Source organism: Talaromyces proteolyticus (genome assembly GCF_021365285.1).
Source record: "Talaromyces proteolyticus strain PMI_201 chromosome Unknown BGW36scaffold_10, whole genome shotgun sequence".
Classification (NCBI taxonomy): domain Eukaryota; kingdom Fungi; phylum Ascomycota; class Eurotiomycetes; order Eurotiales; family Trichocomaceae; genus Talaromyces; species Talaromyces proteolyticus.
In genome coordinates this window covers 1,892,003-1,917,300 of record NW_025764286.1, presented here as the reverse complement: position 1 = coordinate 1,917,300, position 25,298 = coordinate 1,892,003, and the positions used below count along the sequence as shown (strand labels likewise).

Sequence of the window (25,298 nt, the reverse complement as noted above, 5' to 3'; positions counted from 1 at the left end):
GAAGATGAATTAGGCGTCGCCGCGCTGGTCTTCATATTCGCGGCAGACGTGGGAGAACAAGAAAGATAAGCTACGGTCTGGCATCTAACTTACAGGCTCGGAAGCGCAAAGCTTCCCCACGTTTTGCCGTGCTAATCTCCAACCAATCGTTATTAATATTCACAGTGTAGTTAGATATTTTTGTTGTGTTTTAATATATGTTCATGTATTCCTTTCAGTAAATCAGATAATATTATACAGAAAATTTGGGATATTCAGAATAGAACGCCCTAAACTCCAGGAATGCCAGTATACAGTTAATTCCCTTGATCGAACAATCGCTACTTTTGGTCCTGCTTCGATATTGAATCACTAGACGCCGGTGTATTTCTCGTTGAAGAATTCTCTGAAAACTCCAACCCAAGATTCTTAAACTCATCAGGCGCCATGAGATTCCTAAACCCATGATTGAAGCATAAGCACATGCAAAATCGACCATCTTAATCCGAGTACAACACTTACTTATCCATTCGACAGCCCAAATATCCCTTGGCAAGTTTCCGGCATTGCTCATCGTTCACTCCTCGTTGCGACTTGAGACACTTTAAATAGTCCATAATGAGGTGCTTGCATTCGCCTGTTGTTCCAATCAGCTCTGTCATCAGGCAAAGTCGTGACATTTCAATGTTGAAGTGCGGCGAGATTTCGTACCATCGTGATCGAGAGGGAAACTACCACGTTCCGGTCTGGCCAGGTCAGCGTGGTTCATCTTTGTTAATGTTCTTGTGCGCAATGCTTGGGTTGGCTGGTTGAGTCGACACTTACGGCGTGGGTTTATAATTGACGGCAGCACCGCCGGGGGCTCCGAAACTCATGATTCTATAATGTAGATAGTGTGCCGATGATTCAATACACAATTCAAGGCTGTCTATGGTTGTGGTGGAGAGAAGTGGCGAGGCGAATAATTATATTCCGCATCAGAAAGAGCTCTGAGATTATCGGATACAAACAGAACAAACATTCTCAATCCACATGCAGTGGGAGCATCCTCAACCCAGACAGAGAACCAACGTCAACTTACTCAGGTCGAAAGTGGAACTCAGTGCTTCAGTCAAGAAGAACAGTGTTACTATCGATTAAATTGGCTAGATATTGGACGATGATGTGCCAATCGCTTTTGCGGTGCATCTATGATCTCTCTGGTATATATTTATTGTTAGTTAGACCTTTAAATGTTATATACATCTACTACTACTGGGTGCCATCTCAACAATCATGATTGAACATTGAATGTTCTCTATTTGAATCAATTGATTTCGAGAAATGACGTGGCGGAAATACCCCTCTCGTAGATTTCAACTGGTACCAACTGCTGCCCCACGTATTCTGCTTATGATAAATCTCTTGGAATCTACACCAACCTCGAAAACCGCCAGCGAACGTCTAATCCGAGAGTTGAGCTTTCAGGAATCTACCCAATATGCCGATGTGAGAATTCCCACAATATACGAATAAGCCCAATATATGTAACCACTAACAACCACCAGGAAACTCGAAGGAAGTTGCCAATGTGGCGGCGTAGAATTCGAATTACAGTCCAACACCCCCGTACCCTACCAGCTCTGCGCCTGTAGTATCTGCCGCAAAGTCTGTGGATACAACGGCAGCGTGAACCTCGGTGGAATCACAGACACACTCAAAATTAAGAAGGGGCAGGAATTGATCAAGTAAGTCGGGTAGATTTTCCTTGGAAGAAAAGGGCTGACAGCATTTCTGTTAATAACTAACGGATACACAGAAAATACAAAGCGATTAAAAACCGTGGGAAGCCGAACCAGGAGCAATGCTCGTCGGAGAGAAGTTTCTGCTCGAATTGTAGCACTATGTTGTGGCTGTGGGATCATCACTGGCCGGAATTGATTCATCCATTTGAGCCGGCTATTGATACCAAGTTGCCGGTTCCAGATGAGATGGTTTGTATCATGGAGAGCTCCAAACCGGCTCATGTCCGTTGGCCTGAAGGCAAGAAAACAGTACACAAGTTGTATAATGATGACAGCTTGGAAGGGTGGCATAAGAAACATAATCTATTCTATGAATGATATAGGAGCTGTTAGGTATTGTTCAGGAAATGAAGGACAAGATAATGTCATTATATTATGTCTATATACTATTCGAATGCAAGGGAATAGACCTGATAAGATATGTTAGCTTCGGATGACCAACATATCGTGATAACAAGTCATAGAATCTCCTCCAGGATCAGTTCTCCAAGGTGAATATTTTTTCTTCAATGTCGTGACTCGGTAAGAACACAGCGAAATATTGGTTGTTCATCACAAGAAGGGAAAGAACGAAAAAGTAAATCAAACATACCTTGATACTGCTTCTAGTCTACGTTTGAGTCAAGACTATCGAACCTAAAGCCGTCGTTTGATATCAGTGAATGTTCCATATCGATTGACGAAAAAATAAGCAAGCAATTATGGGACGTGGCATCTTGTGTCAGGCTGCATCAATGTCAGTCAGCGACGTCTATATACAACAAATGTTCGACATACCTCATTAAATCAGAATTTTCAGTGTATGATGTTCATTCCGAACCGCATTTGTGCGGCCGGTCAAACAGTGTGAATAACGTCTTCATCATATAATGATGCCATCCATAGAAAAACAGATAATGGAAAAATATATATGTACCTGACAAGGCAATGTTAGTATATATACCTCAAACATTAGACGCATTCGCAATCAAGTCGCAAAGTTAATCAGCTGACGAGTTCTCAACAAGCAATCTCCCTCGCAGCACCCGCAAAGTTTGTACGCCTTGCTTGGAATGGATGAAGTTCAGAAGACGCAGTCTGTCCGCCCGTTCGTTCAAACTTTCCTCATTTTGCAAGCAAATCAAAGTCAGGAGAGGTATGGATAGTTATTCACCTATAGACATTGGCCAGTTAGTCATGGACAAATTCAAATAATCACTGAGAATATGAATGAATTCCAATGCGAGTCAGACAAGGCTGAAACTTGTTAAACGACAGATTCCACATAGAAAATTAAGTTTGAGGAATGCCTTAGCGTGTCATAGGGTCATCACTTTAAGGGAAGAAAAAAGAAAACAATGTGTGCCATACCTTTTATGTTTACAACAAAAGCTTAATAGCAATGCGTGTTAATTGGCCAAGGAGCTGGCTTTCTACCTGAAACAGGAGTCAGTTAATACCACAGAAATAATAAAAACAATAGCAGGCGTGTGTCGAGGCGTTGTAATACTCGAGCTTGTGTTCTTCACTTGAAAAAGAATATTCATCACTTAACACAGGACAAAGAGAAAATTGAGACGTACCTTGGAAGTATGAAAAGAGTTACAAAAGTAGAGGAAATATGAGAAAGAAAAACAGAAACACTAAGAAGCCAAGGGAGAAGCAGCTCACCCATGGCAAGAGAGAAGATTAAGAAAAGACGCAGTGGGTTGGACGCTTAAAGAGAAAAATCTCATTAGTGCAGTTTCGAGGTCACGTGGCCACGCTTACCGAATCAAGCACTGAGCTAACAACCGCCTCTGATTGGCCAGACCGAGCTCCTCATAGACAATTATGACTACTACATGTAATGTAGTCTCGAAGGCTATGGTAAGTAATTTAAAACAATTCTCATCTATGATGGCTTTCACGCTAGTTATTTTATGCATTATCTGGACGACTTCGGTTATTTTATTTAAGTATTCAGTGAGAATTGTTCTCTAGAAACCCTTATCGAGCATTCGAATTTGAGTTTACGTCAACTTGACGTACTATTACAGATCAATGAACACAAAGCAGTGCGATTTCTTTCTAATTTATTAAATCTTTCATATGATATAATGGAATGAAAGTGGTGATAATTCCGTGATATCTTAGCTGTGTCAAGGGCACTATGACTATCAATTGATATCTCTATCCGTCATGCCAGAAGGCTGATAATGACCCAATTTGTGGCTAAAGAGAGGTCAAGTTCTCGGGAACCCATGAGTGTTGACTGTGGATGATGCGCCACGACGTCACAAATAGACATACGCCAAATGATCGAAACCACATGAATGCGTCAGGTTGACGTGCAGAGTGATACACATATATAATAGTAAATTCGGTCCTCAAATAAGTTGAGTAGCAAAAAAAACCAAATCCAAAACCACCAAGTCATCGAATAAAATGCCTGGCACCAAGCAAAAGCTCAATACAGGAGCAGAAATCCCAGCTCTTGGCTTTGGTACCTGGCAAGATGTCGGTTCTCAAGAGGCTGCTGTAAGAGAAGCTATCAAGGCCGGATACAGACACATTGACACTGCGCGAGTGTACGTAAGACAAGTCATATGAGTTGGAGCAAAGAGGAGATGAACACTCACTCACCAATGATGACAGATACGGCACCGAGCCAGCGGTTGGAAAAGCAATTCGCGAAAGCGGCATACCACGCAACGAACTTTTCGTTACTACCAAGCTCTGGAATAATAAACACCATCCAGAAGATGTACCCAAGGCCCTGGACGAATCCCTCAAAGACCTGGGGCTAGACTATGTTGATCTGTTCTTGATACACTTTCCGGTTGCCTGGAAGCGTGGCAATGATTCGTTTCCCGAAGAAAACGGAAAAATGGTTGTAGTCGATATTGACTATGTTGATGTAAGTTCCGATACCTGAAGCCTATAACAAATCCATTGACTAACACAAACAGACATATAAAGCGATGGAAAAGCTGTTGCAGACTGGTAAAGTCAAGGCCATCGGGATTTCCAACTTCTCCAAGTCGGAGATGGAACGCTTGTTGAAGAATACATCAGTTCTGCCTGCTGTTCACCAGATGGAATTGCATCCATGGCTACAACAGAAAGATTTCACCCAATGGCATAAAGACAAAGGAATCCATGTCTCCCAGTATTCGCCTTTTGGCAACCAGAACGAGACTTACTCGGGCCCCCAGCACCTTGGAAAGCTTATCGACAGTCCTGTTATTAACGAAATTGGCAAGAAATACGGCAAGACAGGCGCTCAGGTTGCCTTGGGTATGTAGCTCCTGTATTTTAGCCCCCTTTCTATGGAACAGCAACTGACACAGTCTAGCATGGGGAATTACGCAGGGCCACTCAGTCTTACCAAAGTCCAAAACACCGCACCGAATCAAGGCAAACCTCGAGGGCGATTTCAAGCTAAATGCTGATGATATGAAGACAATTGAAAAAATGGACAAGAAACTGCGGTTTAATGATAGCAGCGAGGAATTCGGAAAGGTGCTTTACGCGGATTTGGACGGGAAATGAGGGATTGCAACCTAGTCCAGGTCATGAGAAAACTAGAACAGTGAATTCAAAAGCATTCGACAGTCTGTACTGCTATATTGCATCTTGGCCTACATTTAATGGCTCCTTGGCAAGTAATATTATGTTGGCAACGTAGATAGTACTTAATATGTCGGCATAAAATGCACCGTATCCATTTTCCCTCCATACCCCAATCTTCTCTAAACCTGCGTTTATCTGCGTAATTATAAAGCAATTGAAAGGATTATAAAATCCTTAATATCATTTTATTATTCAATTAATTGGCTATTTATTGAATATTATGGCAAAATAACACTAATTTCAAACGCTTGATATTGTCACGAAACCATGTCCATGACCACTGTCGAGTATGTGCGTAACGCTTTCATAGCCAAGAATAGACACTATATCCATAGTCTAAATTCTATCAATAGCTCTGGTTGTAGTCTACATAACTAGAGTAGAGAATTACGGCGTGCACTTTCTCCCTCGATTATACGCCATCACGACATGGATACTTCCCTGCGCAACTTATGGGGGCCTTTTCAGCTTATACGTGCGTGGTTCATGACCTGCGTGTGAATCAACGGATACTTATGGGTGAATACCATGGTAGACATCTTGCATTAGTTCAGTTAGTACACACCACCATACTGTTTGAGAGCCCACGAGACGAGATTCCGGCCGCTTCTAGGCCTATGCAACGGCCTGGATATCATCTGCTTGCCAGCCCATAGAGATTGGATTGTTCACAAGCTCGCTAGACGCGAGTAGCATGTAAAACATAGATGTTATCTCTAAGAAAGTTCTTAACCGGGCACTATGCATAATTTCTCCGTGCTGCTTTCGTTGGAGGCTGGCCGCTAAAGCCACTCACAACATCTGAATTAAGAATATTCCGATAACAAGCCAAAGCCCAGTAATATCTGCACTCGGCATGATGTGATGTAGAAAAATCTAGGCAGCCCTCGTTGAAAATATTTCAGATTTCAGCGCTATCCACCATTTCCCATCGCTGCTTCAAAATTTCGTACGGTTTCCTCATGGGCCAGGCACGTATATCGCTGGTCATGCCGATGATACTAACCAGTGCGTCGCGCTCTTCTTGATTCGTAAAATATTCGCCGTATAATGTAATCGCAATAACCGCATTGACCAAGGCAGGCTGTATTCGTAGATGGCACAGGGCAATTCCGCATATATCTAAAACAATGGACCGAACCTGTGCCTCTGCTCTTCGATGCGTAGCTCGATTTGCACTCCTAGAGATTTCTAGAATCAGAAAAATATACCAAGATTTTGATGTACTACTAAGACTCACTCAAGTTGTGGGTTTTCCGCTGTTAATATCAATTGGGCTAGTCGGAAGTGCTGAATAGCTGTCACCTGAACGTCGAAGCCGTACCAAACGGTCGGAAAAATCTCCCCCTTCGCTCTCTCTGCTTTGAGTTCTAGGATAGGCTCCAACTCGCCCAAAGAATCATGGAGCAGCTGCTGTTCTTGGACTTTGAGCTGCCCTTTAGGTAAACATGTTAGTCAAAACCAAAGATATTCTACCTGTGTTTCTAAAGCCAAGGTAAATACTTACTCCATTTTTCTGGTGACTTCTGGGTCCAGCGCCATGTAGCAACCTGGCCAGCAAACATAATCATATTGTCTGCTATTGAAGCATTTCGCCAGCGATCAGAGTCAAAGCGCAAATGTGGGACAGTCTCTCTTATCAAGGCATAGTATGTTTCTTGTCGGACAGTGATCCAATAACACGCATTGGCAAGAGAACAATCAAGTGGAGATGTGCTCATAGAATCGATGATTGTCTGCGTGATGGCCAAGAAGTTGACGCGTTTATAGGAATGGATCTCAGTGTCAATGTCGCCCTCGTCTACGTCTTCTTCCATTTCTTCATACTGCCGTAGGATAACAGTGGCTGCCATGATATTTTCTTGGTGTACAGGATCCTGGATCTTTGGAAATTCAGTTAGGTCCGGAATACATTTGAGCATATACTCAAGTGCACTAGATTTCTTTAAGTTAGGAAGTAATTGTTCACGATAAAGAATACCATGAGGTGTTCTATACTGTGGAAGACGACAAAGGCGACGGGATGATACTGCAAAAATGGCATTTCGCAGTGTCGGACAGTGCTTTGCCCGACGAGGGACCACTAGTTGAAAATGTCTTTGCTCATCACAATGGTCAAACTGTCCTATGTTATTTTTATGTCCAAGTGATAGAAGCAATTTTTCATACCCATAATGATAACTCTTCAATAAAATACCGGAGTAAGCAGGATTCTTGAATGCGGTCAATTGCAGGGACAGTAAAGTCATGGCTGGAAGATGGGGTGGTGATGTTATAGATTTCGGTTGTGTCCACCCTTCTCAAAGCTTGATTCTCAGAATTAATTATTTGTTCAAGATTAGATATATCTTTTGTCTTATAGCCTGCCGAGCCCTCGGTGATAGAATTAAACCGAACACCATTAAAGCTCAGTGGTAGAGATGCTGGGGAGGACAAGTTGAGCGCTTGGGAGGTTCCGGGCGATTCTCCTTGTGCCCGATGGGTGGAGTCACTATAACGTTCATCGACTGTATTGCACACATCGGTATCATCTAGCTCCCTTGGTTCTGACCTGAGAGGTGTTAGAGAATCCATTGATGCTTGGATCTCGAAAACAGGTTCAACGTCAGTGGGCGTACGACCTGGGGTGTCTCCGGTCGACCAAAGTGGCGAGCCTGGTATAGACGGAGATGCATTTGGCTTCGATGAATGATGAGGCGGCCTCCAGTTCTTTGGCTTGCTGTTGACCCATACCTGGCTACTTGAAAAGCTAGCATCAAGGTTGGCCGTCGAACCATGACGAAAGAACGCTTTCTTTTGCACAGGATTGCAATCAAGCCTTTTCGTCTCACATCGTCCGCAAACTGGCCTTCGCTTATCACCTGTGTAATTATATCAATTAGCATTATAATTATATTCATAGGGTCAAGTGAAAGGCCGGCTGCTACATTTCTGGTGGCTTGCTGTGCGTATCCCGTTAGCAACAACGTGTGGAATCCAAGCACGAATGGAAGACCATTACCTCGGCAGTTCAAGCAAGGTGTTTTAGCCAACGAGGCAGTTGGCGACATATCTGCCTGCAAACAGGTGGCCTAGAGGTTCACTTCGGATAGCCGACAATTGCAGCAAGGGTGAAGTTGAAAAGGAGCGGCATCGCCTGCCCTATGAGGTAAAAGGCATAGGGATCAGTTACCCCGCATGGGGCCACCAAGTTTGGTAGGAGATCCCGCAACTTCTCCAACTTACACTTCAGGGGGCTCATCTGCTGTAAACTTAAGCTTCTGTCTAGCCTTATTGCGAGTCAGTTGTATGCATCCTTGCTCCCCCCCTGCACCGCGCCATTGAATCTCACATCACCGTCTTCTTCCAACACCATCCTCTAGTGGTGACCGCCACTGCCTCCGAAGGTAAATCTTTCCGGTTGTCCACCATTAAGGCAAATCTCTCCGGGCATGTACCTTTCGCTGTTTAGCAAGAAAGGATAGGCCGGAAGAACGTGGGGCCCCGGATTATTCTCCGTAGACACCTCCCTTAGGTTAGGCTTAGGTTAGGCCTCGATTAAAATCCAGTAGCGATGTCAATGGATTCTTCTGTCAATGACATCAAATCCATACAAACCATGGAGCACGTCGAGTCCACGGTCATAGACGATGAGATCAACTTCAAGGAGTTGCGAATTTTGGGCTCGATTGAAGAGACTAAGCCTGGAGCGTTTGTGTGCACCAAAGGGTGTGTACTACCATATACGATATTGGCGTGGGGTCTACTCAAACCGCTTGCGACGATAATGGGGGCGTCACGGTGGGCACGGTGCCTGAAGGGGGGCTGAAGGACCATACAAAAATAAACACCTATGAATCCAATGCGTACCATTGTATCCATCCCTATAGAATAGTCTTCAATATTCATGATTGCGTGGTGAGCCTTCATCGACGCTCAAGAGAGAACCATCTGTCAACACGCTTACGAAGTTCTCGGTTACCGATAACTTCGGATTTGCTGGGGTCAACCGTCTGACCATGTATGTGTTCTGCAGCTCTTAACAGATTGATTAATTTTCCGTACTAGCTGCTCATATATATTGAAAACCCTCTGTGCGTTCACCGTCGACATACCATGGCTGAAGTGTTCTTTCATTCAGATCGACAAATTTAGATACCCAAACATGATATACCCATAGGGTCATAATAATATACGGCTAGACCCTCGGTTCATCCATCACGACACCCTGCCTCACAGAATCAATGGCAGATCTCATAAGCTCCCTCTCAGAGAGGCCTTGCAGATCCCCAAACACTTCATCCATCTCCTCGAGCGTTTTCCCCTTCGTCTCAGGAACCAACAGCAGTGCCCACACCCCAGCCAAAAAGCACCATACCGTGAAGAAGATATATGTTCGATAGCCCTGGGTAGCCATCATCGGGGGTGTAGCTACTCCGATGACGAAATTGGAGAGCCAGTTGAGGCAGGTAGACAAGGCGACTCCCTTGGATCTAGACGCTGTGGTGAACACCTCTGAGGGAAGTGCCCATCCCAATGGTGAGTATGACACACCGAAGACTAGAATAAACAAGAAGGCGAAAGCAACAGCTGCCCAACCAGCTTCTGTATGGGCGAGCCAGTCATGAGAAAACAGCCCGCTCAAGATTGCGATGATCATGTAGCAGATTGCGCAGCCAAATCCGCCAATAATGGCAAGAGGGCGACGTCCAACTCGGTCAATTGTTGCAATACAAATAAAAACCCCAACCAGCTGCAGGATATTGAATACCCCGGACAGGATCAATGACATCTCACCTGATTGACCGAGAGACTGGAACAGCGTAGGTGCATAGTAAATGAAAGCGTTGATACCGGAGAATTGTTGGAAGAAGTTTACACCTACCGCCACAGACGTCCGGCGCCAGTTCTTCTTCTTCAACAAATCCAGCCAACTATACGCTTCCAGCTTCCAGCCCTTAACTCCAGGATGATTTCTTTCTTCCACAAGGCGCTGAAACGTGATCTCCGCGAGAATGCCGTGGTATTCCGCTTGCACACGCTCATCTGTAGATGGGAGGTTCCGGAGCTTGGCTAAGCTAGCCATGCATTCTTGGGAACGGCCTACGAGTGCAAGCCATCGTGGGGAATACGGGAAGATGTGTATGCAGATGCCCAGGAGCGTCGCACATACCATCTGTAGTCCGAGAGGAAGTCGGAAAGAGATATCGCCTTCTAGGAGTCGAGTACCGAAGGTGATCCAATACGCGATAACGACACCGGAGACTATCGAAACGGATTCTAGAACCAGCAATGTCCCACGAAGGTTTGGCGGGGAAATTTCTGAGATATAGAGAGGCGCGGTCTGATGAGCAAAGTTAGCAAACCGCCGCAATATTAAACCGAAAAAAGAAGGGGAATTTTGAGTGAAAGGAGCATGCACCATAGCCAAAGTACCCACGCCGATCCCACCGATCGCTCTCCCAGCAACCAGCATCGCATAGTCTTGGGCTGCAGTCTGAATGATGGCACCAATGTCAAAGATCACCACAACAATAGTCAATGCCCACTTCCTTGAAATCTTATCTGCAAGATAAGGCATGAACAGACAGCCGACAAACGCCCCGAGCAGCAACATCCCAGTCATGAATCCCGTGCCAAACGGAGTCTTAGTCTGTGGGAAGACTGTATGAAACTGGTCCATCACGTTGATGATTGAGATGACACCTTGGTCGTATCCAAACGAGAATCCACCTAGGGAGGCCAAAAATGCAGCCCCAAACACGTAGCCCGATGAAAAGAGACCTCGGACTCCATCCGGGCCGTACGCAACGGCGGAATGGCCAAGTGCACCACGCGCTTCGCCGGTAGTGATGACGGTTACTTCCTCATGTTCCGAGGATGAGACAGCCAGAGGCTTGTCAATTTCTGTGCCTACGCCTTCGCTCATTGGGTCGATGAAATTGGAGTAGAGGTGCTGTTTCTAACGGTTCTAGATCGTATAGTCCGGGCTCCATGAACGCGAGGTGAATATTTTGGACTATATGTATTTATTTATATACTAGTGGTCACATGGTTGACGTGGAGTCTGTGTCTGTTAAGGTTTGGGGGGATTCTGGGGGAAGAAAAAGAAATTACTCTATATGGGAAAAAAGCGGCGACAACATTGGAACGGTGAATTTGTTACGCTGACGATCCCCCATCCAACGGCTCGATGCAATCGGACTTCACACCCTACATGCCCTGCAGAGGATCTGTCAATCAGCCTATTCGAGAAGTCATCGGCGATGAAATATTTGTAGGCGGCGATCCCCGGTTCTCATCGGACCCTGCGCGATACACGATGCATTGGACGTGGATACGGTATATCCTACTTGGGAAGCCAGTGGTTGACCCGACTGGTAGCACGGATCTCTTCCAGAACAGATAACAGGGGGTGAATAAATAAGTTCGATGCCGGACGGTGCAAAGCCAAAGTCGACGCGCTTGATTAGACGTGTGCATTCTTCCATCAGTCTCTCGCGTCATTACATTGCCTGCACAGCCACGACAGTCACCGCGTCACCGAGCACAAGGACATCACTTCATCAGAGACATCGAACCATGTCATCTGGGGACCGTCGCATCAAATTTGCGCTTTTCGGCCTGGGACGCCTGGGAGTCCTTCGAGCCCGCATCCTCGCCTTCCAGCAGCCTCGGATCGAACTCGTCGCCGTCTGCGATACAAAGCCAGGCACTGACAAATGGGCTGCAGAGAATCTGCCCCTGTCTGTCAAGTATTTTTCAGAGCCTCAAGAATGCTTGAAGAACAGCGGCGCTGAGGCCGTCCTCATTTGCACCGCGACAGCTACACACGCGCCCTTGATCCTGCAGGCCCTTGATCTAGGCTTGCACGTCATGTGCGAGAAGCCCGTCTCCGTGGACATCGCTACTACCAAGGCAGTGGTCGAGAAGTCTGCTTCTAGGCCTGACCTCAAGTTCCTTGTTCCGTTCACTCGCAGATGTAAGTAATTCTAGATCCCGCGCTTTGCAGAGTTCAGAGACCGACTCGCACAAGATGACAAGTCCTACCGCCAGGCTAAGGCCCTGATCGATAATGGAGACCTGGGTGAAATCCACGCTGTTGAGACGACTGGTATCGATCAAGCAGACCCCAATGGTAAGGCCCTAATTGACCCCCTCCCCAGCTCGTTGTCTTCCGCATAGGCTGATGGACTGATCTTTCCGTTTAGCCTTTTTCGTGTCTTTTTCTGAGCAGTCTGGCGGCATCTTCCTTGATTTTGGCATTCACACCGTCAGTCCCAGTATTTCTTCTCCCACTCACTATTCAATCTACTAACACGGCACTAGGTCGACGCCGGTCGATACCTATTAGATGTAAGTCAGGCCTCTCCAATCCCAAGAAGCAAGTCAACAGAGTCATCGCCTTCGGCCAGCTGGCTGTCTATGGGGACTTAGCCAAGTATGGCGACGCCGACAACGCATGGGGCCTGGTGGAATTTGCCAATGGCAAGATTTTCAAGACTTACCTCGGTCGCACGCTCACCAGCGGTTTCGAGGACACGACTCGGTTGTGTGGCACCAAGGGACATTCGATCATCAGCGCTAACTCGAATGTTGAGATTCGCGACCATTTCGGCATTCGCACACAATCTGTGCCTGATGCGTTCACTCTCTTCGATGCGACGTTCCTGGCTGACCTTGCTGAGTTCGCCGATGCGGTGCTTGATAACAAGCCCTTGACTTGTCAACCAGAGGATGCTTTCGAGGCGGGCAAGATCTGCGCTGCTCTACAGTACTCATTCCGCAAGGGTGTGCCCGTATACTTCGACGACAATGGTCTACCTATCATGGAGTAAGTTATGAGGTGATTGCATATATTACAAGATAGAAAAAAAATGGACATAAGATAGGTAGACTTTACTGAAATTCCATGGTACTTGTAGAAGAACTGTACTATGTTTCAAGTTTATAAAACCGCACTTCAGATCAAAAACCGGTCTTCTAGCCGCTACGGAGTGCTCGATGGACTGTTGACCTTAAAAGTCTGTGCGAGAAATTAGTTTTTAACGTAAATGTAGAGAATCAGCGCGTTTTCTCATAATTGAGTGGTCTTTAGTAAGTCATCTAGTGGGTTGCTGAACTGATGTTAGTCGCTGTGCATGAGCTTCTGGCTGTGGAAGATCAGGGGGCGGTGGCTTGAGAGTTCCTCATTGAGTTGTCCGATGTGAATAACTGGCTTCATCCAAATCACTCAAACCCTGTGAGGCCATATCAGGCGGGCCATATCCAGAAACAGCAAGTCTAGGATTAAACCAAAGCAATCGTGCACGCACGTCGTCCAAGTCATGGGGTGTAAGACTAAAAACGGTTGACATGCGGCGCAACTTTCCCGATTCAGAGATTTTTTGAGCTGACCAATCCCTCATTTGTGGACTTATAGTAGATATATAGGGGATATATAGATCTTTCAATGTATTGGTTGTTGAACGGTGTATATCAGCAGCTTTGAAGCATTCCTATTTTCGCAAGATCAGACTGTCAACATTGCCTAAGAGGCACCTTTTCAGCATCTTTCCGGTCATAATAAGAGAAAATGGCACCTTACATTCAAGAATTCACTGGCGCCGATCTCGTCTCTAAGGCTAACCTCCAATCTGAGAGCGCGACGCTCAACCACGTCCAGGACCCAAAGCCCGTCGCGGACGACTTCATGTACGACTTCAAATACAACCACAGTCTCCCCACTACCGACACCTTAGCCGTTAAGATCCCCACCGATTGCGAGGCTCAGAAGGAGGCCGAGGGTATCGTAGCCCGTCTCTCTACTGCCACATCAGAGGGAGATGCGCAAGCTTTCGCTGGGCTGTTCCTCGATTATGGTGAGACTCTTCACAAACAAGATCCGAAATCTCGACTTTAGCTGACCTCAGATGTACAGGCGTGTGGCGTGACAAGCTCTCATTCACCTGGGACTTCCGCACATTCAACTTCAGAGATGCCATCTTAAAGGCTGCTGCCGACCTGTTGCCTCAAACCAAGGCTAGAAATTTCAACTTTCTCGAGCCTGCGCCTTCGGTGTCTCGCCCTTACCCTGACTTCTCTCAGCTGCAATTCGTTGTATCCTTCGAGACTGAGATTGTTCTTGCTTCAGCCGTCATCAATGCAGTTCTCACTCAAGAAGGCTGGAGAATTTACACCATGCATACTGTTGCTGAGAGCCTCAAGCAGTTCCCCGAGCAGGCCGCACCAGATGGACACATGGCCGGTATCACTAGCTGGGAGAGTCAGAGATCCGAGACCATCAACACTGTTGACCCAGAGGTGCTGATCATCGGTGGTGGTCAAAAGTAAGAACCCATGCTTGTGAGCTCCTTGATATAATCCTAAAATTATTTCTACTAGTGGTCTCGCTATCGCAGCGCGCTTGAAAGTGCTTGGTATGGAAAACCTGATCATCGAACGCAGCGACGAAGTCGGAGATATCTGGAAGAAGCGTTACGAATATCTTTCACTGCACTTTCCGCACTGGCCCGATGCCTTACCATACTTCAAATATCCTCAACATTGGCCCACATATACCCCGGCTCAGAAGCAGGGTCTATACATGAAGTGGTATGCCTCCGCCCTGGAGCTCAATGTCTGGACCAAGTCGGAGATTGTGAAGGCCGAGCAGGACGCCGAGGATAAGTGGACCGTAATAATCAACAAGGAGGGCAAGGAGACTCGTACGCTGCATCCTAAGCAACTCATCATGGCCACCTCGCTATGCGGTGTTCCTTCAACCCCGGTCGTGCCTGGCATGGCCGAGTTCCGGGGCGTGATCCGTCACTCCAGCGCCCACAAGACTGCCCGTGACTTTGTCGGAAAGAAGGTCTGCGTAGTTGGTACCTCATCCTCGGGCTTTGACACAGCTTACGAGTGCGCCCGCCTGGGAATTGATGTGACCCTCCTTCAGCGGTCACCAACTTACGTCATGTCTTTGACCCATTCTGTTCCACGCATACTTGGAGGTTACGCGCCAGACAAGAATGGCAACCTCCCCGATACCAAAGTACAGGATCGTCTCATGTTCGCTACACCAGTTGGACCTGGCGAGGAACTCGCCAGGCGCACCGCCAAGGTCCTTGAGGACCTGGACAAGCCCCTGCTCGAAGCTCTTAACGCTCGAGGTCTGCGAACATGGCGCGGCCAGCGCGATACTGGCAACTCCACACTAGGTCAGACTCGGAACGGCGGATTCTACTTCGATGCCGGTGCTTGCGAAGAAATTATCAATGGCAACATCAAGGTGGAGCCTGGCTTCATTGAGAAGTTCACCGAAGATAAGGTGATCTTAAACGGCGGCCGCGAGAGGGAGTTTGACCTAGTAGTCTTTGCCACCGGATTTACAAACATGATCGACTCCATTCGAGCCACTCTTGGTGAGAGGATTGCAAGCCAATGCGGACCTATTTGGGGTATTGATGAGGAAGGCGAGTACAAGACGGCCTACCGGGAGACAGGAGTGCCCAACATGTGGATCATGGTTGGTTTCCTTCCAATGACCCGGTATGCCTCCAAATTATTGGCTTTGCGACTGAAAGCTCTAAAGGAGGGAATTTCCCCACCCCCTTACAAAGTTTAGTTTTTATAGATGAAGATAGACTGATGATTCCGCGCTCTAACAATTGCGCCGTAAAAAAAACGATTTTCTTTTCATCCACTCTGTAGATTTTATGGCTACGAAGCTAATACGAAAGTGCAGGTGAGGTGAGACACGATGAGATGATTCTGGAGGAAGAATATTAGGACTTGATCTACTTCCCAAAGGACTGTGGCAATCGTAAAGGAGCAGAGATGGAAACTGGTCAAAAGTTCATTACCATTTCAGCATACGAATAATGTATTTAGGTCAAAGTCAGTTTCCCAATATACTCTGTCATCACTCGCTGTGAGAGAAATAAACTCCTCATAGCGTGTCAAGGAGCACTTACCTTCGGAGCCAAGTGGTGAATACTCCCCGAGGAGAATGCCATGCTTGTCGTACCACTCCTTCAGTGCGTGCTGAGGAAGGAAAGGGTGTGACTCGATGTAGCTATAACCGTTCTTCAGAGCGAACGAGACTGCATGGCCCACCCGACCAGGCTCGGATCTCCAAGTGCCTGTATATCTTGTCAGCAAAATCCTTCAAGTCCCACAGAAGCCAGCTCTTGTAACCTACCAAGTCCCACCGCAGGTATCTGGGCGCCGGTGTTAAACTTGAAACGAGTCGGGAGGGCCATGATACTTGTGGTGAGATAGCTTCAAAGTGTCCGTATCCGTAGCTTTATGCTACGCTTTCGGGGTAGACTACGCAGGACGCAAGACCAAGCCCAGTGAACTTGGACTGATATTTCATCGGCTATGGAGAGGGTCTTCATCTGGCCAACATTGACATCGGACTTATTGCAGAATCATGTTCTCTGCAATAAGCTCCTAAAAGCCAAATGGCGCCTTGGCTAGCTGACGCACATAGTCGTGAGTGGGCGGCGAGGCTGCAAAGACTTGCTTTGCTCGTAGCGTCTCGACACTCCCTTTACCTAAATGAGTAACAATTGGGCGAATTAGCTCTGGATCCAGGTTTGCAGTCCCCGGCCGTTCGCTGTACCATGCGCCACATATTTCCTAATATGGTAAATATTCTGGGGCAGAATTAAAACCTCAGGTTGAAGATCCAGTCCCAAGAGTATATGGGCTTCCCCGGTCAGAGCAGTGGATTTTTCCTTTTCAGGTTGACCGCCGGCTTACATTATAAATTTCAAGCTCAGTACACGCTTATAGATGATTCACAAACTTCTATCGGCCAAACCCTCTTATTTCGTACACTTCTCTGGAAACTACCCAACTAAATGACTAACAACCATGGAAAGCACTAGGGTTGAGAATCACAATTCATTGTATAGAGGTATATTTCTAGTCTATTTCTAGTATTATTGAGTTACAATCTAAGTGCTACTTGAGTACGTGTTTTCCCCTAACCCGCGACTCCCCTTCTTCGAACAACTGCTCCTAGATGGCTTATTTATGGCGGGGAAGAAAACAAGACGCGATAATGTAGAGAGCGCCTGCAGCGATCGCCATAACATAGATATCATCGACACTGTGCACAATAATGTCAAGGGCTTTTCTCCTCAGCTCAGGGGACAGCTCCGAGAGAAGGGAGCTTTGCGCACCCGCGATGGCATCTCGAATTTCATCTAGGGAATACGCTTGGCCCGCTAAAAGAGCGACAAGACCGTCGATGGTTTGACTCTGAAAAATGGCACTCGCAATTGCCAATCCAAGGAGTTGACTTTGACCTTGCGCGATATTCATGAACTGGATGCACTCTGCAACGCGCTCTGGGGCCACAAGGGTCGGACCAACTGCATACGCAGCCTGCGTCGTACTCATCCCCAGTCCAAGTAGGATGGAGTAGCCGTAGATATTGGCAGGATTGGTGTCGTAGCGAACTGTGTACATCAATGCCGCGCCAATAAGCATGAAGATTCCGCTGGCAAGGTACCAGAGGATATAGTAGCCAGTCTTTGGCATTAGATAGCCGCAGAGGAGAATGGTCGCAACGTAGAAGCAAATAAATGGCAGCAGACGCACTGCAGATATGATTCCCGAGTCGCCGTGCACAAATTGGAAGTAGAGTGGGATGTAGTAGACTGCAACAAATAATGCAGCACCACCGCAGGCCATGAGGATGTAAAGGAAAATCATAGTAGGATTGCGAAGGAACTCGCCAGGGAATAAGCGGTCTTCCTTTGTGGTAAGAACACTGTAATACTGGCTGAGGATAAAGCCGATGAGTGTGACGCCAGCTACCACATAGAGAGCGATATTGCGACCGTCCACCCATGGCCACTGCACACCACCAAAGGTAAGGAACAGAACGAATGACACATGCAGCCCGGTTGACAGCACCATGCCAACCCAGTCTAGGCCCAAGAGTTTATTAATGAAGCTGCGGCCCTGGCCTGATGGGCGCGGCAGTGAAGGTAGGAGGAAAACGTAGACGGGTGACATGACGGCAAATATGACCAAGTTGAGGTAGAATCCCTACCTCGAATTGTCAGAAAGAGAATCCAGAGACATAACAATACTCACCCATCTCCAAGTTGCAGAACTATCGGCAAAAGCGCCACCAATGATCGGACCCAGAATACAACCAATTCCATAGATCAACCCAACTAGGCCAACATAGACCGGCTGCTCCTTGGGAGTTGTCAGAATAGTGATGAGATTTAGATTTCTATACATAAAGACGATCAGTGACTTCTCCTCACTGGGTATATGGCGAACCTCTTACCCTAGATACATCCCTGCGCCGCCAGCACCAGCCCACACGCGACCAATAATAATGGCATTCATGCTGGGGGCGCCTCCGCAAAGCGCACTCCCAGCGGCGAACATCGTCAGACAGCCGATGAAAAGCCATTTGGTATCAAAGATTGCGTAAGCCTTTCCCAGCGGCAAAATGAAGACGACCGACCCCAACGTGAAGCCAACACCCAGCCATCCTATCTGTGCATATTCATTGAAGGTACCGGCAACGGCGCCCTGAATGTCAGCAACAATGGTATTGTCCAAGCCGTAGAGCAGGTTAGCAGAAAAGACAGCAATGCAGAGGAGCAGCCAGCGGATTCCTTGGATTGACCGTTGCTGCAGTTCCTTCTCGGCGTCTCCTACGAGGGCGGGCTCGTCACCATGGACAGCCTCTGATGATGCCCGGGGCGCTATGTCAGTGAAGCTGGAAGCTGCGGGAATTGTACTCTCGGTCATCATCTTATATCAATCTGACAAGTGTGGTCGAAAATTAAAAATGAAAAGAGAGCCCGAAAAGGAAAAAGGACGAGAGGTGACTCGGTGACTAGGCACTTGCAATTGATCCAGTCCACGGGGGTATCTCTTTCTTGTCGTGTCAAAAGGCTTTTAGAGCGTACATATATACATATTATATATAAGTCCGCCGATCCGTATTTTTCCTATTTCGGCGATGCCCTAGGGTTTGTCGTGCGGAGATGTGACTAATAATGGCGAGCAGCACCCAGCTAGATACAGACTCCGAAGACTCCGGAACTCCTTTTGGTAAAAAACAGTGCAAAATAAAACAACAAAATTAATAACAATAGTTAATTATGTTAACTTAACTGGTTAACGTTGTCCACCCCCGAATGGATCACATCCCCAAGCGGATCACTCCTACAAAATAGCATTTTTAAAGCCGCAATAATTCAATATTTTCCCTCAAAGTATAGCCCGAAAGATATATATGTAAGAATATACTATAAATAAGACTATATTTTCATTTAAATGAATTTTAATCATAAATAATTAAGATTACAAAAGTTACAATGTAACTCAATGTATTTTTAAAGATCTATCATCTATGTAATTTTAATTATTATTAATCATTATTTAATAAAATCTAGCAAATATAATAAACAAGATATATTATATATTATATACAGTTTTCAATATATATTCTTTTAGAAAAATTTTGAATGATTGAGGCTTTAAAAATGTCATTTTATATGCGTACTGGAGTGATCCGCTCAGGGGCACGTTATTAACGTAATCGAACAATCCGGCCACCCCCATACACCATATAAAATGACTATTTTTCTATCCTTATATCTCAACAAAATTATATGTAAACAGTCACCTAAATGTTAGTATATATAATAACATATTGTTGCTAGCTATATTTTTGATTTTTAATGAAAACAAATAAGAATTGATGGAGATTCCGAAAAATACATCGTATTTTTAGGTATTTTATGTAATTTTACGTAACTTCTATAAATATAAAATAATTCAATAGGACTTTTTGATATATTAGTTATCAATATAATATGTATATGCGTATGAAATTTGAGTAGCCGTTCATACATAATTTTGTTGAGATATAAGGATAGAAAAATAGTCGTTTTATATGGTGTATGGGGGTGGCCGGGTTGCTCGATTACGTTAACTCAGATAGTTTTTGAATGACTAATTAATTGGTTTGCACCTTGTTGGTTGTGAATCTTGTGATACCCCCTTTACCTTGTGATCCAACGCTCTCCTGTTCAAAAATATGGTTAAGGCTCCAGCTCTCAAGTAGAACGAAGAAGTTCAATGTCGTTAGTGTGGAGAGATAATTATGTAGCTTATAATTAACTAGCCTTTTATATAATTTAGAATGATACATTCTTTTCTTTGTTCACCCTCGTTATAGACTGTTTGCTCTGGACGCGATCGAGTGCCTCAGGCAGAGAAGTATGCGACGCTACCAACACACAATCTTCAGGATGTAATTATTGATGATAAGCTAAATATATAATTGGAATCTAATTTTTAAAGTAATATCACGAAAATCAGCGAACAAATAGAATCGATGAATCCAGATATAATATCAATAGGCTCTCGGACCTGGATAAAATGTTTGTAAATAGCAAAGTAGAAAATAGAAACGATATGACACTGCTGGCGCATGATTGGACAATCTACTTGCGTACACTGTACCTATTGTGGACGATCACCCCAAAACGGGCTTGAAGTGGCTGAAACCTTAGGCTAGATCTGCAGTTCCGTGCCCAGGCAGAAGTATTCTCGTCGTTCCATTCCTCGCGAGAAACAAGAAACAAATGCATATTTACCGACTTCGAGTCCACGGTGTTTTCGGGCTGCAGAGGCAAATACTAGCCTTGACAATCCTACACCCATCAAGTGATCTCTCTGCCACGAATATATCTGGTGCGTCACGCGCGAGATGTCTTCTTCCGCCCTAGCGCAGTCGCAGCTGCGACACGCGATCGTTCGCATCTCGAAACTGGTCGTCACGTCGTACATCCTTGACTGGATTCTCATGATGTGTGCAATCTCTTCCTGCTTGTTCCAATTCCCTAGCTAATGCTTCTCTCCCAGTGCCGTTGCGGGCATTGGAGGCGGCTTTTCGTCGCTCACCCCAAGCCAAAGACCCTTTATTCTGACCGACCCGGATATTTCCTTGCCATATGTATCAAAGGACACCGTTTCGTCAGCCGTTCTTATTATTGTCGGACTGGTTGCTCCAGCTGTTATTATCGTGCTCTTTAGTTTGCTCCTCGTCCCCAGCCCGCGCGCTCTTAAAGACGCACCATACGCCTTGATCTGGAGACGCAAGATCTGGGAATGGAATGCTGGCTGGATGGGTCTGGCACTGGCGCTCGCCGCGACTTTCTGTGCTACCGAGGGCCTCAAAGATGTAATTGGCAAACCGCGACCTGATTTGATCGGTCGTTGCAACCCAGACCTCTCGAATATTAGCAGGTATGCTGTCGGTGGATTGGGACGTGCACTCCCCGGAGCGCCGACTTATGTGACGCTGGATATCTGCCGCAATCAAGATAGTAACCTGAGAAAGGATGGTTTTGCTGCGTGGCCCAGCGGACATTCTTCCTGTGAGTACCAGACAAGCTTCTCGCTTTTGGCCAATACTTATCGTCATCAATCGAAACAGTCTCCTTTGCTGGTATGCTTTATTTGACTCTCTGGCTGTGCGCAAAATTCTCCGTCGCATTTCCATACCTCGGACCACTTGCATTCGGAGCAAAAGCACCGGCGGCGCAGACCGCTGCTGTTCTGCCAGAGTCATCCCACGATGCTATCTCAAACGCAGAGAACTCCAAGTCGACCCTCCACGACTCAGCCGATCTTTCACCTCCATCTTCGTCTACATCCCTTCGAGGCCAAGGCGCTGCACCGCCCGTCTATCTCCAAATCCTCTGTTTCTTCCCTATCTGCGTTGCCTTTTATATCGCATGCTCCAGATACCACGATCACCGCCACGCCGGGTTCGATATCATTTCAGGCGCGGTTCTAGGTATTTTCTTTGCCTATGTCGGTTTCCACATGTATCACCTTCCCATTCGTCGCAGCGATGGCTGGGCATGGGCAGCGCGGAGCCGTAGCCACGCTTTTTTCAGGGGCTTTGACTACGCAGATTTGACGATTACAGAGGGTTGGGCAGCGGAGTCGCGCGTGCTATCGACGACAGCTGATAACAACGAACCTCGTGGGGAAGCGCAGGTATGAGTGTGCACGAAATATACCAATATCTGAAAATATACATATGCCATTTTATATAATATAACGTCGAATATCACCTGTTTTGAGAGCACATGAAAGCATTTGAGAGTCTGAAAAAGATTGTGTATAATTTTGTTGAATTTGTATGCTACTAATATATATCAACTGTTGTTGCTTCAATTGATATTTCATCTGGAGGCACTCGATCACTTGTGCGCAAACGCTCTAGTTTCTTCTACAACTTGGGATTCTGCTCCCCCGTCCCATATCTAAGAAACTGCTCAAGAGAACACTTAAATGAGCCCAGACATTGTCCAAGTTATGGACACGTGCATGAAATCAGACCTAGCCTTTGAACAGCCAGGGAGGAATTTTGAGGTTAGATTCAAGGGGGGTTTTTGGGGATTGATGAATGATTTGAATGCTTGAATTTGGCATTGTTTTATTCTATAAAGCATGACATGGTCTATTTGTTCATACATATGGACTCTTCGGGTGAAATATTTCTAGTCAAAGTCTTAGACTATCTCGGCATGTTGCTTGGTGGCTTTCTCCTCAACAGTGGCCAGAGCATCGGTGTGGAAGGGCATTTCATTTGCGATGCGCACGGGGTCAAAGGCATTCTTAGACTGCAGGAAGATTTCATCGATTTCCTCGAGAGATCGCCCCTTGGTCTCTGGACAGAAGAAGTAAAAGATCACGCACCCTCCGGCACTAATGCATGCATAGATGATATAGTACTTGTACCCAAGATTGTCAAAGCCAACGGGGGTCACTTCGGCAAGCAAAAAGTTGAATAGCCAGTTGGCTCCAGCACTCATGGCAGCGACTTTGGCACGTGTTTGCAGCGGCGCAATTTCGGCTGCGTACATGAATGGGACGAGGAAGAGACCGATGGGGAAGCAGAAGAAACCCAAGAAGTAGAACAGCAGGCTTGCAGATGCGGCTGATTTGTTGCTCAAGTCTGACGAGAGGCCGGCGAGGCCGGCCTGGCACACGGCCATTCCAAAGGCTGCGGAAATCAGAAGACGGCGTCGTCCAAACCGATCGATAAGCAAGACTGCCAACCCAGCACAGAGGAACTGCCAGATTTGGAGACAGCCGGAAATAATGCGAGCGGTAGTTCCGGAATAGCCTAGATCGGTTTCAAAGATGGTGTCTGAATAGAATGTGATGATGTTGATGCCAGTCATCTGAGCAATGACATTGACGCCAATGGCAACCATTGTCCGATGGAAGTTTCGGGTGTCGTTGAATGCGAATGGATTGTGTGATCTCTCACTGCCATGGTCGTCCTGGAGGGACTGCTGGATGGTCTCTAAGCCCAAAGCGACGGCCTCAGAGTCCCCATCGGTGTCTTCCAACCGAGCCAAGGTCTTTGCTGCATCTTCCATTCGATCCTGGCGGACTAGCCAACGAGGCGATTCCGGCAGGAAGAGGATGCAAGAGGTAACAATGAGTGCAAAAAAGGACTGAAACGCAATTGGGAAGCGCCAGTTAGCCGAGTTGTTTTTGACATAGTACATGCCGAATTCGAGCCAGGATGCGAGAGCGACACCGCCAATGGCAAAGAACCCTTCAAGCAATACCATTTTTCCTCTGCCCTCGGCTTTGACACTTTCGGAGACATACATCGGTATTGTTGCGGTAAAGGCACCAACCCCGAGACCTTTGGTTGTTTTCGGTTAGATTCTACCAATTTTCTTTTCACGGCTTGCTCTTGCTTGACAAGACGGACTTACCAGTAATAACCCGACCGACAATGAGCTGTGCCAGGGCAAAAGGAGTAGCTTGAATGATGACACCTACGATAACGATACATCCTGCTAGGAAAATGGTCTTTCGACGGCCAAGCTTATCTCCAATGAAACTACATGATAGAGCCCCGAAAGCACATCCTACTTCGTAAATGGCAACAGTTGTGCCTGGGGATTGCGAAGATCAGACATTGGACACACAATGGACACACAATGGATTTGGTTGAATACTCACCCTGGATGGTCGAATTGTGTTCTTTCTGTGCACCGGTTGTATGAATGGTATCGATTTCAGGAAATGTCTTGACAAACGTGTCTAGCGTCAATAATCCGTTCGCTACAGCCTGGTCGTACCCCTGGAGCGTGAAGCCCAGAGCGCAGACCACACCGATCACGAAGGACAACGCACGACCCCTAAGATTGCCAAGCGCCGCCATCCTGGGGGAGTTAAACAAGGCTAAGCTTTGTGCCAAGAGCGCCTTGCACGCGAGAAATATGGGCGTTGACGGGAATGTTAAGCACCAAGAAAGCAGCTGCGAGCAGAACGCACCAAGAGACAATGCAGATATCTCTTCTCCAAGGGGGAGGCCTGGCTTTTTCTTTCAAAAGGCGGGGCCCAACCGCCCCGGAAACCCACGAAATCGACATCTTTGCTGAGCGAGGAGAGAGACCCGTTTCTCCTCAAGGGCCAACAAATCCGTAGCGGGGGTGTGGTACGTAGTGTTCGACCAAGGAGACGTACGGGATAATCGGGATGGTAGTCTGGTGGAACCAATCCTAGTTATCGTGCTCTGATTACGCTCGCTGGTGTTGGTTGGTTTGTCATGGCGTCGCAGTTTAGCCGTTCAGATTAGTCGATGTTTGCGGAGTTTACGGAGTCCCAACCTGCATGGCTGGTACTCTCCAAAGCTAGAGTGTACCCATAGTGCAGCAGCAATGATAGTCGCACGAACAACGCCAGAGACCCAGACAGTGACACCCAATGACTGAACGGCACAGCTATGAACGAGAGCTTTGGAACAGCGACGATAACGCCTCGTGGAGTCCCCAGGTCTTGCCCGCAGCGACGATCCGGTTTTCCCTCCGTCATGGTGGCCAATTGCAGGCGTCCATTACCCACTAAGCCCGTTCGGGCCATACCAGGCGCAACATTCCCGGGGAGAAC

General features: G+C 46.6%; 11 protein-coding genes across 11 annotated transcripts; 5 read left to right on the top strand and 6 right to left on the bottom strand.

Annotated features, from left to right (window-relative positions):
• Window positions 1-95: 95 nt before the first annotated feature.
• Window positions 96-980, bottom strand: BGW36DRAFT_386208 (putative cytochrome c oxidase assembly protein Cox19). Its single transcript, XM_046216995.1, has 4 exons — window positions 805-980; window positions 691-725; window positions 502-616; window positions 96-435 (listed from the first exon to the last, which is right to left on the bottom strand). Exons 1-4 carry the CDS (start codon window positions 852-854, stop codon window positions 321-323), a joined length of 315 nt encoding a protein of 104 aa, XP_046069131.1. The 5' UTR covers window positions 855-980; the 3' UTR covers window positions 96-320.
• Window positions 981-1,355: 375 nt separating this feature from the next.
• On the top strand, window positions 1,356-2,132 carry BGW36DRAFT_347672 (DUF636 domain protein). The gene is made up of 3 exons (XM_046213242.1): window positions 1,356-1,467; window positions 1,527-1,706; window positions 1,778-2,132. Exons 1-3 carry the CDS (start codon window positions 1,460-1,462, stop codon window positions 2,079-2,081), a joined length of 492 nt encoding a protein of 163 aa, XP_046069130.1. The 5' UTR covers window positions 1,356-1,459; the 3' UTR covers window positions 2,082-2,132.
• Window positions 2,133-4,151: 2,019 nt separating this feature from the next.
• BGW36DRAFT_326082 (putative aldehyde reductase) lies at window positions 4,152-5,309 on the top strand. The gene is made up of 4 exons (XM_046212731.1): window positions 4,152-4,312; window positions 4,380-4,641; window positions 4,694-5,021; window positions 5,080-5,309. Exons 1-4 carry the CDS (start codon window positions 4,170-4,172, stop codon window positions 5,274-5,276), a joined length of 930 nt encoding a protein of 309 aa, XP_046069129.1. The 5' UTR covers window positions 4,152-4,169; the 3' UTR covers window positions 5,277-5,309.
• A 578-nt stretch (window positions 5,310-5,887) lies between these two features.
• Window positions 5,888-8,407, bottom strand: BGW36DRAFT_437195 (uncharacterized protein; the record flags this gene model as incomplete). The annotated part of the gene is made up of 5 exons (XM_046221461.1): window positions 5,888-6,538; window positions 6,598-6,793; window positions 6,865-7,477; window positions 7,527-8,218; window positions 8,359-8,407. 5 exons carry the CDS (start codon window positions 8,405-8,407, stop codon window positions 6,259-6,261), a joined length of 1,830 nt encoding a protein of 609 aa, XP_046069128.1. The 3' UTR covers window positions 5,888-6,258.
• A 1,127-nt stretch (window positions 8,408-9,534) lies between these two features.
• BGW36DRAFT_302669 (general substrate transporter) lies at window positions 9,535-11,265 on the bottom strand (the record flags this gene model as incomplete). Its single annotated transcript, XM_046211815.1, has 2 exons — window positions 9,535-10,680; window positions 10,777-11,265. The coding sequence occupies 2 exons, from the start codon at window positions 11,263-11,265 to the stop codon at window positions 9,535-9,537; spliced, it is 1,635 nt and encodes a 544-aa protein (XP_046069127.1).
• A 653-nt stretch (window positions 11,266-11,918) lies between these two features.
• BGW36DRAFT_399960 (NAD-binding Rossmann fold oxidoreductase family protein) lies at window positions 11,919-13,174 on the top strand (the record flags this gene model as incomplete). Its single annotated transcript, XM_046218584.1, has 4 exons — window positions 11,919-12,318; window positions 12,373-12,474; window positions 12,548-12,619; window positions 12,666-13,174. 4 exons carry the CDS (start codon window positions 11,919-11,921, stop codon window positions 13,172-13,174), a joined length of 1,083 nt encoding a protein of 360 aa, XP_046069126.1.
• A 737-nt stretch (window positions 13,175-13,911) lies between these two features.
• Window positions 13,912-15,942, top strand: BGW36DRAFT_399959 (uncharacterized protein; the record flags this gene model as incomplete). The annotated part of the gene is made up of 3 exons (XM_046218583.1): window positions 13,912-14,183; window positions 14,219-14,665; window positions 14,721-15,942. 3 exons carry the CDS (start codon window positions 13,912-13,914, stop codon window positions 15,940-15,942), a joined length of 1,941 nt encoding a protein of 646 aa, XP_046069125.1.
• Window positions 15,943-16,204: 262 nt separating this feature from the next.
• On the bottom strand, window positions 16,205-16,579 carry BGW36DRAFT_430984 (uncharacterized protein; the record flags this gene model as incomplete). The annotated part of the gene is made up of 3 exons (XM_046220912.1): window positions 16,205-16,233; window positions 16,292-16,459; window positions 16,519-16,579. The coding sequence occupies 3 exons, from the start codon at window positions 16,577-16,579 to the stop codon at window positions 16,205-16,207; spliced, it is 258 nt and encodes an 85-aa protein (XP_046069124.1).
• Window positions 16,580-17,242: 663 nt separating this feature from the next.
• On the bottom strand, window positions 17,243-19,231 carry BGW36DRAFT_347661 (MFS transporter). The gene is made up of 3 exons (XM_046213241.1): window positions 18,634-19,231; window positions 18,432-18,576; window positions 17,243-18,383 (listed from the first exon to the last, which is right to left on the bottom strand). Exons 1-3 carry the CDS (start codon window positions 19,107-19,109, stop codon window positions 17,355-17,357), a joined length of 1,650 nt encoding a protein of 549 aa, XP_046069123.1. The 5' UTR covers window positions 19,110-19,231; the 3' UTR covers window positions 17,243-17,354.
• A 1,847-nt stretch (window positions 19,232-21,078) lies between these two features.
• BGW36DRAFT_430982 (PAP2 domain protein) lies at window positions 21,079-22,382 on the top strand (the record flags this gene model as incomplete). The annotated part of the gene is made up of 3 exons (XM_046220911.1): window positions 21,079-21,179; window positions 21,234-21,748; window positions 21,808-22,382. 3 exons carry the CDS (start codon window positions 21,079-21,081, stop codon window positions 22,380-22,382), a joined length of 1,191 nt encoding a protein of 396 aa, XP_046069122.1.
• A 512-nt stretch (window positions 22,383-22,894) lies between these two features.
• On the bottom strand, window positions 22,895-24,570 carry BGW36DRAFT_430981 (putative sugar transporter; the record flags this gene model as incomplete). The annotated part of the gene is made up of 3 exons (XM_046220910.1): window positions 22,895-24,045; window positions 24,119-24,301; window positions 24,369-24,570. 3 exons carry the CDS (start codon window positions 24,568-24,570, stop codon window positions 22,895-22,897), a joined length of 1,536 nt encoding a protein of 511 aa, XP_046069121.1.
• Between the last annotated feature and the right edge of the window lie 728 nt (window positions 24,571-25,298).